The sequence below is a fragment of the Catharus ustulatus genome, chromosome 7 (assembly GCF_009819885.2).
Source record: "Catharus ustulatus isolate bCatUst1 chromosome 7, bCatUst1.pri.v2, whole genome shotgun sequence".
NCBI classification, from domain to species: Eukaryota; Metazoa; Chordata; class Aves; order Passeriformes; family Turdidae; genus Catharus; species Catharus ustulatus.
Window position 1 is genome coordinate 32,748,464 of NC_046227.1, and position 13,210 is coordinate 32,761,673.

At 41.6% G+C, this 13,210-nt stretch overlaps 1 protein-coding gene across 1 annotated transcript in view; it reads left to right on the forward strand.

Annotated features, from left to right (window-relative positions):
- Positions 1 to 12,705, forward strand: part of MGAT5 (alpha-1,6-mannosylglycoprotein 6-beta-N-acetylglucosaminyltransferase) — a 114,298-nt gene extending 101,593 nt beyond the window's left edge. The window contains exons 14-17 of the mRNA XM_033065089.1: positions 953 to 1,069; positions 1,850 to 1,924; positions 4,248 to 4,405; positions 5,579 to 12,705. Coding sequence (XP_032920980.1) covers positions 953 to 1,069; positions 1,850 to 1,924; positions 4,248 to 4,405; positions 5,579 to 5,777 — 549 coding nt within the window. The 3' untranslated portion in view covers positions 5,778 to 12,705. The remainder of the gene's footprint in view (positions 1 to 952; positions 1,070 to 1,849; positions 1,925 to 4,247; positions 4,406 to 5,578) is intronic.
- Positions 12,706 to 13,210: the final 505 nt, after the last annotated feature.

Here is a 13,210-nt window from a genome sequence, read left to right on the forward strand (position 1 = left end):
ATAGTGAATGCAATGATTTTTGCATTCACTTGAGGAAAGGATCAAGTACAGTGATCTCCTAATGCAGGAGAAGGATCTTCTTCAAATCTTCTGCAATGTCCTTTTATCATAAGGACAGCATAAAAAGGCAGCTGTATAAGCATTGCCTAGAAACAACCTATTCTGTGGGGGGTTTTGGTATTTATTGAAAAAGCAGTTTTCTTCTGAGGCTGGTGTGCACCACTTCTCTCTTCTGTAGCTTTTGCTCCTTTTTTGTGTTCATGTTCTCACTCCTCAGTCACCAGTCACAAAAAATACTTATTGATCTGTCCTGCTGGTTCAGAAAGCAACTCTGATACAGCTTTTTTCTGGTTACCTTCTTGGCTATTCATTGATACTGTTTTCTGTCAAAGTGATGAGCAAAATATTGGTTATCACTTTTGGTCAGGTCACATTACTCTTGTGCTCTCAGTCCTGAGAGTCAGAATTCATTCTTTGTTATAAAAATTTCTTCAATTTTGCTCACAGAACTCTGGAATTGTTTGAAGTTTGAAGGATGCAGGGTGAGGATAACATCTCTGGGAGCCAGCCATGCAGGTCTAAGCAGAACTTGTGGCAGTGAGAGTGTGAAGAAAGAGGGTGGCTCTGTGATTGAGCTGCAGGGAGGCAAGGTTGTGATGCAAGTAATTTCTGTAAACATCAGTTCTTCTGTGGTGGCTTTGTGAGGATTGAAGCCACAAATTAGAAATACACATATCTTACTTGTGGTATGTGTTACCTGATTTTCAGTTTACCAACTAAATTTGCTCTCTAAATTTAAAGAGAAAATCTGAAAAGTAACTTGGATGGAATGATGCTGACTGTGAATTTTTGCACTGTCCTAGTGCATTTCATCCAAAAAATCTGATTAAGAGAATGACAGGCAAGGATATCTTTACACATTCATTTTTACCAATATAATTGCTTCTTTCAGTTGACATCTCAGCATCCCTATGCTGAAGTTTACATTGGGAAGCCCCATGTGTGGACTGTGGACATCAATGATCTTTCTGAGGTTGAGAAGGCCGTGAAATCAATTTTGAATCAAAAGGTGAGAAATGTGTCTTCAATTTGCTGTCAGCACCTGAGGGTGCAGTGTGTACTGCACCTGCAGTGCTTCCTAATGTTATTCTAATGAGTGCTGCATTTTGGAAGGGTATTGAAGAAAAAAGGGTTATTATATATCTATGGTATCGAAATTCTCATGTTTTAGTACTGAATATGTCAGGTTCTTACTTGAAAAAAAAAGGGGTGGGTGAATTTGTATAGAAATGAGAATTTCACATGTGAATTATACAGCAATCTGTGTTTTCTGTGCATTCAGTGAGGAAGTTTTGTTGTTGATTCTTAAAGCATTGCAGATTCTGCTCAAGTCTGAGTTTGTAGCCTTGAGATTCCCACAGAAGTGCTTGTGCACTTACAGTGTGGAATGGTAATGAGGGCACTTCAAGGGGGGAAGAGTATGAAGGAATTTTCAAAGGTATCACATTCTGTTTTGTCACTTCAACTTCAGAACTGAAACTTGCTTAAAACAGGAGCTCTGGAATCCCAGAGGGTCTCAGACTAGCCTTACATCTGCCACTTTGCAGTGTACCCTGAGTTTCCATAAAGGTAGTCATGGACCAATTCTTCTTGCCTTTAAAAAGGAGAAAAATCAGCTAAAACTGCTGATGGTTTTGTAAAATTGCTATTTTTTTTAAGAGTTTATTAGTACTTTTTGTTGCCACTCAAGCTATAATGGAGTATTTAGAACAGAAACTGCTGCCACAGAGTACACCATGAAGCTGATTGAAATAAAACCCCCCCTAACCTTAACCCATTGTCTCCACAGATTGACCCTTATTTGCCCTATGAATTTACCTGTGAGGGAATGCTTCAGAGGATGAATGCCTTTATTGAAAAACAGGTATGAACTTTTGTTGTGGGTGACTCTTGGATTATGTTGGAAAGGGAGGACCATCTCCATTTTAAAGCTTCCCAGTGTTGCTGCTGTCCAAGTAGAAATAGTAGCTGTGCAGACCTTGGCATTATATGAAAGCAGAAAGGCAAAGCAATTTTTCAGCGTGTATGTGACTTCCTTTGCTGTGTACACACATAAAAGCTTTGGATCATGAAGGATCACTTAAATAGAGAGGTATTTTTTTGGTAGAATTGCAGCCTCTGGGCAGATTTTTCAAGTATTTAGTTTCAATCAATAAAGATTTAAAAGGTTTGGAACCCAGTTACTTAAAGGACTTTTGGTCCCTTTGCATTACTGCCAGCTGAGAGCAGCAGAAGATGTTGAGTTGGAATAATAAACTGCAGAGATTTACATGGGATCCTGGTTTCTAGAAATTGTGTGTTTGCTTGGACTTCTGCCCAAGCCAGATCTGTTGCAGTAGCCAGCTCTGCCTTTTGTTCTGGCTGCTGCAGAAGAGAGATAGGAATAACCTTTATCTCTGATATGTCATTTAGTTGCCAGGATTTCTTTCAAGGGCACTGGACATGTGCCTGTACTTGTATTTCTGAAGGTGGGTGCTATTAAAGACAGCCCTAAAGAATAGCACAGCTCCAGGTCAGAAGGGCAGTTAACACAGCCTAGCTATTCCCACTTTACTGCCAATAAACACTTTCAGCTTTTTGCTGCTGTATTGATGACAAAACCTGTAAAAGTACTACTGCTGCTTTGGATTCTTCTACCTAAGTTAGCTGTAATTGGGAGTTTTTGTCAATCAGGAAGAAATAGAGCTCAGAGTAAGGAAGAAAAAAAGAGAATCAGGAGATGGCACCTGTGGCTAAACCTGTCTCTTCCCTCTGGCCCTCCCCCAAGCCCTCCCTTGTGCTTCTCAGAAATCCACAGAATATTGTAATTTTGTTCATTGCTTTGACTAATTGTCAAAAGCTGGTGATGTTTCACAGCTCCCAGGACGTTCAAGCACAATTTTTAGCTGCATGTGCTTAGCACTTTGCCTAATTAACGTGCCAGATGAACCAAAAATAAGAAGCAGAAATAAAGACTGAGACTTTATTTTCACAAGTTTATGCTGGAGGCAGGATGAACAGAGAAAGCAGAACAAGCTTGAAATGGGAGCAAAGATGCTGGAATAGAGCTTGTCTGGTTCAGTGGCTGTGTGCCTTGGCCATGACAGTGGGGTGTTCAGGGATGTGTGAGTGTGATGGGGCCAGATGCACTGTCCCCCTGGTCACTCTATGGACAGTGAAACTGTGGCATTTAAGGGAGGTCTCCAGGGTTCCCTTTCTGGGGCCTTGGCAGAGGATCAGGAGGACAATATTCACAAGAATGGTTTAGTGAGCTCCCCAAACCTTCAGATCTAACACCTGGACTGAAACCTTTACAGTGTGAGGTAAGAGAGCTGCTGTGAGCTGTGGCTGCACAGCCATCAGTGCCTCCTTCAGCTGGGTTAAATCAGCTTTGTCTCCAAGCTGCTCCATCCTGCCAGTGCCCTGCCCCTGCCAGCAGCCCAGGGTGGCTGTTGGGAGCATCCCTGCCATCTGCTGAGCCCATCCCCTGATCCTGTTTGCCCTGTGGCTGCACACACAGTTGTGGCTGCTCTGCCAGGCAGCAGCAAAGCCAGGAACCAGAGGGAGAGATTGCTTCAGTTTTGGCACTGGCATCAAAGGAGCAGCCAGGCAACCACAGCCAAAGCAGCAGGGATTCCCTGCTGCAAATCTGGGAGCTGTTGGATGAGGGCTGACTTTGAAATATGTGGCCAAGCAGAGAACCTGATAACCCAGCAGAAAATGTTTGGGGCAGGACTCTATGAGGTCAGAGAACTGACTTAGCTCAGCAGAGGGTCAGCTGAGCCCCAGAACTTGGCAAAGGGAATAAGAACATTCACCCAAGAGCAAGAAAAGACAGATGAAGGATACACCTCCTCTGCTGTCACCTTCCAACCCATGATATTTTGTGATTCATGACTGTATAATACTACATTTGTGGTGAGACCTAGAAGTATGAAAACTTCCTTCTTCAGCAGAGGAAATCAAAATGGAGTAAAAAAAGCTCAAGCTGATATTGAGAACTGGTAAATTAATTTGGGGGCTTTAGGTCACAGTGAGGGATCAATTCACACAAGTTTTGGTTTGGTCCAGAGAAAGCAAACCACAATGGACCATGCCCAAATTATTTGATCACCCTTTGGCAAGAGTTGCCAAATGTTAAAATACAGTCTGAGTATTGTGAAACATTGTCTGAACACATCATAACAAAACATGATCTGTCACTGCAGGATTTCTGTCATGGGCAGGTGATGTGGCCCCCATTAAGTGCCCTTCAAGTAAAAATTGCTGAACCTGGAAAATCCTGTAAGCAAGTCTGTCAGGAAAGCCAGCTCATCTGTGAGCCTTCCTTCTTCCAGCATCTCAACAAGGACAAAGCTCTGCTTAGGTGAGTACTTACAGCACAAATATGTTGTCTGGTCTCTTTATTGCACTGGTTTTTACCACACTTGGAATTTAAAGCACAAGTTCTGTGAGAAGGGAAGGTGGGGAGAGCAGCTCTGGCTGCAGCAAGCTGTGAGTGCTTTGTGGAATGTGTGGTGGTGGTGAGTGCTGAAAGCACCCTGCCAGGAGCACAGGGGACCAAACACCTTCTGTCATTTTTGTCCTGGAACACTGGTACATTGGAGGTGTTGGTGCACATGTGTAAAATTCACCAGATGCATTAAGGAAAGGAATGCTGCTTTTGGGTGCTGTCTCTTTGGAAATGTGTCTGTGTTCCTTTCAGAATGAAAACAAAATCCTCAAAGCCAGGCTCCCACAAATGGCTGCTAGGGAATCTGCTTTCTAGGTTTTCTATCCCCACTTTTTGCTAAATTACATTGTAGAAGATTTTAGAGTTTGTCTTTTCTTTGAAAAGTTGTAATTTCCAGCAGAGTACAAAAGCAGCTCATATAAAAACTTTCTTTTCTAGCTGTCTAGACAAAATCATAATCCTGTGGAAAAAAAAATCTGTCTGTTAAATGCTGAAAGCTACCAATGTTTCCAGCATAAGTGAAAAACAAGGCTCTGGAATTGCTACCCTGCTGCTTAAGCTTTGTGGTCAGAAAATGGCAACTGGCATTTTTAATTTTCCTGCTGGCTGGTTCCTGGGAGCTGCAGGCCCTGTTCCCTGTAGCCCAGGAGCAGCATCCCTCATCCTCAGAGCCCAGCTCACCCTGGAGCTGCCCAGGGCTGCCTGGCTCTGTGGGGCTTCCCTGGGGAAGACACTTCCTGAAATCAAAGAGAATATCTCCTGAGGTCAGGTTCTTTGAGCCTGTCCTACTGAAAATCCATAGTGTATTTAAATATGAGATTTTGGGGAGCAGTCAGAAGCATTTTTTTTCCTCTTTAATTTCTTTTATTAATCTTTAGGAAACAGTAAAGCTGTAAATGCTGCACTGCCCTCTGCAGAGAGAATCTGTGCAGCAGGAAAAGTCATGTCCTGGAAAGCTGCACTTGTAAATGCACTCTATTTAGGATTTAATAGAGCAGGTTTGTTATTTTTAGTGAGGAAGGATGAAAACTGTGCCAAACTCCTGGAAACTCCAGTGTGATATAGATCCCATGCTTTGCTTTTTAGGCATAATATCGAATGTCTCACCATGGAGTCTGCCAACGACATCCTGGTCCCCTCTTTTGATGCAAGGAGGAAACACTGTGTTTTCCAAGGTGACCTGCTACTGTTCAGCTGTGCTGGCTCCCACCCTGCCCACAGAAGGATCTGCCCCTGCAGGGACTATATCAAGGGGCAGGTTGCACTCTGCAAGGACTGCCTATAGCAGCAGCAGGGCTGCTCCCAGCTGGGGACACCGTGAGTAGTTTGGAGAGGAGTTCCTGAGTACTCCCTGCACTTTGGTCCAGGTTTTCCACTGCAGGCAGAGCTATCATTGCTGGGCAGAATTATGTACTGAGAGAGGAGGGATTCATAATAAACAGCTATAACTGATCTTTTCTTCCTGTAAGGACATTTGCAGTGTCACTCTTCAGATTCCTTCAGCTGTTTGAGAAGAGAAACGAGTCTCATGTTCGACAGTGGTTTGAAGATGACTGCACAGAATAGTTTGTAGAAAATTTCCAGACCCATCAAACTTCTGTTTTTGTGTTTTGGGTGAAGTGTTTTCTATTTTTTTAATGAGTTAGGACATCCCCCATCAAGGTTAGCTAAAGGATCTCAACTTCATTCCAGTAGAAAATTGAAAAAAGTGTGCTTGAAGGAGGGGATGCTGGGGAAGGAAGATAAACATTTTATTCAAGGTGCACTGGTTTGGGTACAGCTTTGGCTTGAATGGCTACAAAATGGTTTACTTCACAAGAACTTGGAATAATGAGAGAACTCTGTACTCTGCTGTTGGGTTATTTGGGCCCAGTTCTTTTTTTTTTTTTTTTAATTAAATCTTTGTATACAACAAGGTATTGTCTGCATCACAGCTGCTGCACCAGAGCAGCCTAAGCAGAGTGTCACAAATGAGCAAATAGGCAGTTGCCAGCATGTGACACATCTTGGTGACTGCACAGCTCACTGGGGTTGTGGCATTCTTCAGTGTGGAAAAGCTCCAAAAACACACAACCATTTTTGGAATGGACTCATCACAGTTTACTGGTCCCATTTAGAGAGTAATCCTCGGAATTTGCCCACGCTTCTGTTGTAGTCTGTCTACTAGAAATACTGTGTGAAGCAAAAAGTATTCAGCATCATTGGAGCAATATTATCATTAGGGCCTCAGTTTGCTATGGCTTCCAGTAGTTAAAGTGTTGCTGAATGACATAGAAAGATTAAATTAAGCTAACTATAATTATTGTAATGGTAGAAATGTAATATGTCTTCACAACTAGCTAGGTTTTTAAAGAGAAATTTTTTTCTGGAGGACAAGTAGGATGAGATAAAGAAGTGGAAAGAATCAATCCTCTGGGGTTCTTTGACTGTTTTTCTGTTTTTAGGGGGCTGCTTGTTTCTTCTTCCCTTTTTATCAGGCACACCAATTGTAAATTTAACAGGAAACAATTTAAAAGTTCAGAATTTAAATTGAAGTTGGTTGGGGTTTTTTTGAGAGAAGCAAGTTAACTCCTCTAAACTGCCTTCTTTTTACAGAGGTAATTTTTGTTATTTTCAGCAGAAGGTGACATGCTTGACAGCACCATTTGTAGTCAGGAAGTTGCATGTTAAGATTAGGGAGAAACAAATCTGCAGTCATAGTCTGTAGGTTTGCAATTTGGACATGCTCTCTCACCATGCTGGAATCAAACCTCAAATCAGTACAGATTGGTTTTTTTTAATTTTTTTTTCACAAAGATTACCAGGTAGTAATGAAAGGCATAGATGTTTTACATTTTCCTTTCTTGGACATATCTGCTTGGTTCAGATTTTTCTTGTAAGCAGTGTTCATTATCTGTGTGGGAATATTGATGGATGTGGTGACCTACCAAAGAGCAGGCAAGGGAGATGCTATTGCACTGTGGATAAATCCTCCAGAACAGTCTCCAATTTAACTTCCAATTTAAAAGCAGTGAATGAACCTTTTCAAGCATTTGGTTTCCTGCACCAGCACTCCTGACAGTGTTGCCCTGTAACACTCCATAACATCACTCTGCACAGCACAGGAGGTTGTTGAGTATCCACAAAGGGTCTGTGGGAGCTGTTGAACAGCAGGGACACCAGGATCTGGGTTTGATGATGTGAAAATCTGCTGTATTTTAGATTAGTTTTCCAGAAACAGAACAGCTGGGTTCTCTAATGGGAGGCAAAATTTTTGTATGAAAAGAAAACAAACACAAACCAGTATGAAAATCCCTCCTGTTGCCATAGCTCAGCATGTGCTTCAGTCAGCACAAATGCAGTTTACCACAGTTTCACTGCCCTGGAAAAGCTGGGGGAGGACAATTGGAAAAGGGACTGAGCAGGCACAACAACTCATTCTGTATTTATATAAAATATCCCCTGCAGATCTGTGCATATTTGTGCAGCTAGAAAATCCTGCCTATCACAGTGTATGAACTTCCAGCTGGTGCTGAAAGTAAAGGCAACAGCAGGACTTGTCTTCAGTTCAGCCTGATGTTTCTCAGGCAGGAATTGGACTGGGATATCACAGAATTACGTAGGAAACAAAGATTTGTGCGTGTGCACTTAAAGGATGCAGACCATGGGTTTTGCTGTAGTGTAATTCTTTGCTGTAAATACATGTTTGCTTGGTTCCCCTGCTGTAAGGCCCACATGGCAATACATACTGCATTCTAAACCTTTAAAGATGGGAGGGGTTTGGTACTTGTTATTATAAGATTTTCTGGTCTAGTGCTTTGCTCAATGCTAAGTTTGCCTTTACCACAGCAGGGAGAGTTTATTCTAAGCTCTGTTTTTCATGCTGTAGCACTGTTTCTAGTCTGCTGAACTGAATTACTGCATTCTGGCAAAAATGAAACAGCAGCACCGAAGCCGCTTGCGTTTCAGCCAGGGACAGAACATCCAAATTGGCTTCAGAGTCAGTGGTCTCTGATCTTGTTTCCACTGAAACCTATAGAGAAGACTCATTAATCCTGAAGAATAACAAATCAAGACCTACAGCTTCAGTCTATATTCCTGTAAAAGGAGACTATCATGGGAACTGTAAGTGCAGAGACTCTGCAAGCACAGCTCACTGAGCTCCACACACGCTCCCGTCACAGCCGCGTTCCCTCACGCAGGGAGAAATCAGTGAACCCTTCTGCAGATAAACACTCAGGCAAACCCATGTGGGACTAGTGAAGAGTTTGATTTACTAAAACCTGTAAGGGATAGCCACATTTCAGGCTGGTGGGCAGCTTTCTGTCCAAGTTCCATAACTACTTGTTTTCCTAATTGAAGAATAAAGGTGCAGTCCAATTCTTGCACTCAGGCAAGGACGTCAGAGAGGGACCGTGCTGCTGTTCTCAGTCTGACAGCAGAGCTTGCAGCTTCCTTTGCTCAGAAGTCAGGTTTTTGCATGACTGCATTTGAATATATTGATCTGCAATTGATGGGGAAAAAAAATGTCAAAAGTTGAATACAGAACCATTTTACAAGCTTTTAAACATATCTCTCATATCAAGACATTCTTTGTTTTAAAATTTTGTATTTTTGTATGTGACCTAGTTTTTTTCAAAAATCTTGTTCCTACGGGATTAGAAAACTTGAGAGAAGCATTTACATATTTATTAAAATTAACATAAAAGGCTTGCCTTTGAAAGGTAAAGTTGGTAAATACACACTGTTTAAAAATGCCAATAAAAACCTCATTTATTTCATATATGCAAGTTGATTTGCACATGTATAAATAGAGTTGCTTTTTGCATTTTTTGCTTAGTTTCTATGTTTCTTTTTGTAATTTATAGTTGCAGCAGTGTGTTTGCTTGTTTATATCAGATTATGTTTCTACAAATATTTAATGTTTATGTGCCTTTTTTACTTTCTTTGGGGTTTGGATGTGTGTTTGGAATATGGACACTGTCTGAACAAGTATAATGGAACACTAATTCCAGGTAAATTGTGCTGATGACTCTACAACTTAGTGGTGTGAATTTTGAATGTTTCTAAGTAGTGGAGAAATCTGTTTTAAAACTATATAAGGCTTAATAAGATAAGAGATACTATAACTTTTAATAATTCCTGCTAAACATTGCTTCTGCAAGCAGAATGCAATTTACTGAGTATCTGTGATTTGGCATGAGAGCTCCTGCTGGGACAGGATGTCTGTTCAATGACCAGGGAGCAAAGGAAAGCCATGAACATTCCCCAGGGAGACAATGACAACAGAAAACCTCCAGGAACAGCCAGAGCTGATGTGAGGAGCAGGGAAGTTGAAGATCCACATTGAGCTTTGTGAGCTGTTGGTTTTCCAGCTGAGGATGGATTTACAAGGGGCAGTTCCTGGTGCTGCCAGGGAATACAGGGTCTTTTATCACAGCTGAACTGGCAGCTCTCAGTGAGGAGGGACTGCTCAGCTCATTGCAGATGGATTCTCTTTTTAATGCTACTACTCTGCAAAAGTACTTTGCAAAGCAGCTGCTGATCAGATTTCAGTTGGGATGGGCTTGTGCCCAGAGCCTCTCTGCACCTTCCCAACTCCACTCTGCTTCCAGCTACTTTGTGTCAACTTTTGCACTTAGCTGACTATCAAGAAGTCAGACTCATTCTCTCCATGTCATGCTCTACTACTGTCCTTTAAAATCCTAGGCAGCATCCTTGATTTGTCCTTAATACAAAAGACATACCCTCCCCTCTCAGTGCATGGCCCTTCTGAATTGCAAAGGTGATTTATGATTCTGCACCACTGTTCACGTAAACAAAACCCAAATTGCTTTCTCAGGTATGTCTTTTGCTCAGAGTTCCTTTCAGGACCAAATTTTGCTAGTAAAATAAATTAAATGGGATGAATCAGGCTGGATACAATCTCATCCAAGCCTAATTAACTTCGTGACTCCCACTGGCTTCAGTGATAGCACAACTCCTCCAGTAATGTTTCTTAAAATTAAAAAAATCAGCCCTCCCTTTTTAATAAGTGTAAAGCACTGCATCTTAAGTGATAAAGACCAGACACTTGCAGGGCATATTGTACACATATTAGCAAGCAGTTTTTCTTGCTGTCACAACACAGATCAGCTCTAGGTTGATGTTACTGATTAGTTGCTAAAGTATCAGTTGAAAACGTGCTTAAATTGCTGTTCAGTCAACAGTTGGGAGTCTGAGGGATGGCATTTTTGATTGATTGTTTTTAGAGAGACCAGGAGTTACCAGTTTCTGATTTCCCAGTCTTTTTTCCAGGGGTGCTAATGTTTGGCATGGCTGTTTCCTTGTGATGTTTGTCCTGCAGCTGCTATGCCTTCAACTTCTCACTTGTGATCTCTTTCCATCTGTAGTTCTGCTTTGGCCCCATAGCTGTAGGGATTGCTGTAAACTCAAGGAGAATAATGCACTGACAGATGTGTTTTCATTGGAGCTGAAATGGCCAGGGACACAGAGGATTTTACTGAGATCTGCTTTAACCATATTGCTGTAAATGTAACATCAAAACACACCATTTAATGGGCAGTGACTTAAATCTCATCTACACGTTTTCAAGCAGTTCTGTAGGGATTTAAATTAGTTTGTAATTTCCAAATATAATTATATTTAAATGGAATGTGTAAACAGCAACTCCACGTATCAAGTGTAAAATGTTTACTGTAGGAATGTGTTGAAAATACCAGAGGCTGGACCCCAGAGTGCCTCAGGTGTGAGGCATCATTCATTGTTCTTTATCCAGGAAAAGCAGCAAAGTGCAGCATTGCTGATGTGCCTTGCACATTGGGACCTGTTCATTTTCACACGTGTCATCCTTTGCATAGTCATGTAATTAGAACACACAAAAGTGTGCTTGAATTCAGCAAACCTCTCTCAAGAGCACTAAGCCTTTATTAAACAAGTAAATTAAACCAGGTCCTCAAAGTTTTGATAAAATGAATAATAACTTTACCCTCAACACACATAAACTGCTTTAAAAAATGAGTTGTGCTCAAGTGATTGAAACCCTTCTCTCTGCTGGGTGCCATTTACATGGCATGGGACCAGAATTTGTCACCTCATGTAAGGGCTCACAGAACTGACCCTGCTGTCCCAATGGCCACCAAACACGTGGCTGCTTCTGGTGCAGGAAAACACATCTGGATTGTCACTGCAAATGCCAGCCCTGGGTCCTGCAGGAGCCACCAAATCCTTGGCTTTAAGGAGAGCATGTAAATAAAGCCTGGCATTTTCTGGAGCCATCCAGGCACCAAGTGCATGCAACACAACCTGGCTTCAGGCTCCAGCAGCTGCAAAGTAGTTTGAAGTATCAAATAGGCACACAATAAATCAAGTTAAATTGCTGTCTGAGGGCAATTAATTTTAATAGTGTAATACCCAGAACTAATTTATGTTCGTTAACAGGTCTGTTGCAGTACAGTGACAGTGAAAAATATTTTTAAGGAGTCATGGGTTTAATATGGTTTTTGCAAGGAATGCAGGAGAAGAGGAAGAAAATGGCAATTTTTAACCAAAGGAAAAAAGAGAGTAAATTTTGTGAGAAAAGTTACCCTGAAGATTCTAAGAGAGCTAAAAGAAAAATATCAGGGAATATTTACAAAGCTAATTTGGGCTTGGAGACTTTGATCCCCCTGAGCTTGCTGAGCTGACCACTGCAGGGAGATTCTCCAGAGTGATATTTGAGGCACCCCTTTGGGTTCTGGTCTGCATCATTCCCTGGAGGAGTCTCCCTCTTCAGGGGTGAAGAGGGTCAGAGTCTGAATAAGCCCTGTAGCAGTGTAAATTGGAAAAACACCCTACTGAATTCACTGAAAGTAAAATACTGCTTTTTGCAAACAAGAATGTGGAGTCAATGAGGGGTTTTAAATGTACACAAGAAGTTCAGGGTCAGGCTGGTACTATGGGGTGTTTGGTTTGAATTCTCCCCTAATAGGTTAATCCTTTGTTTTATTTCAATGGTTGTGTTCCACTATATTACGTTCAAGCAGTTGGGTTCAAACAGAGCAAAACGCAGTGGTTCAGATACTGCCAAGTTCCTGGGGTTCAATAGGATGGGATTTTTTTAATTTTTTTTTTTTTTTAGAACAGTAAATGTCTGTACTTTAATGGCATAGAAAAAAATGCTCTGTTTTCACTGTTGTAGAAAAAAACTAGGGAGAATTTATTTTTCAATAAACTTTTTTCTTGTGTGATTTGGATTTATGATTGCTTTGTGCTTAAATGGGAATTCCATGAACTGCCTTTTATCCCAAACTGCATTTGTGGGGCTTCTTCCAACTCTGCAGCTGAGTGTTCTGTTGTTGCCCCACCTCTGCACAGGTAAGTCCCATAACTTAGCCAGAAGAACACGAGGTGAGTAATAAACTGTTTGCTTTGTTTTGTTTTAAAGCTGGGTTGGATAAAAGGTTACATCAAGCCTCCTTTCAGGAGGCAGTTTTGTCACAGCAGTAGTTAGGAATTCCTGCTTTCCTGTAAATTTACAGCATGCTCAATTACAGCACACACTGAATTTACAGCACACTGTAAATTTGGGAGAAAGGGAAAGTGAGACTGGAATTGCACAGTGGCTCTCAGCCTTGCAAGACTTGCTGGCACAATGCACTGTGGAGGTGAAAGATAGAGCTGCACTGTGGTAAAAGAGCAGCTTTAGAGAGCATTCTCTGCAGGGTCCAATTTAACATGCAGAGCACTGGGGAGCTGATG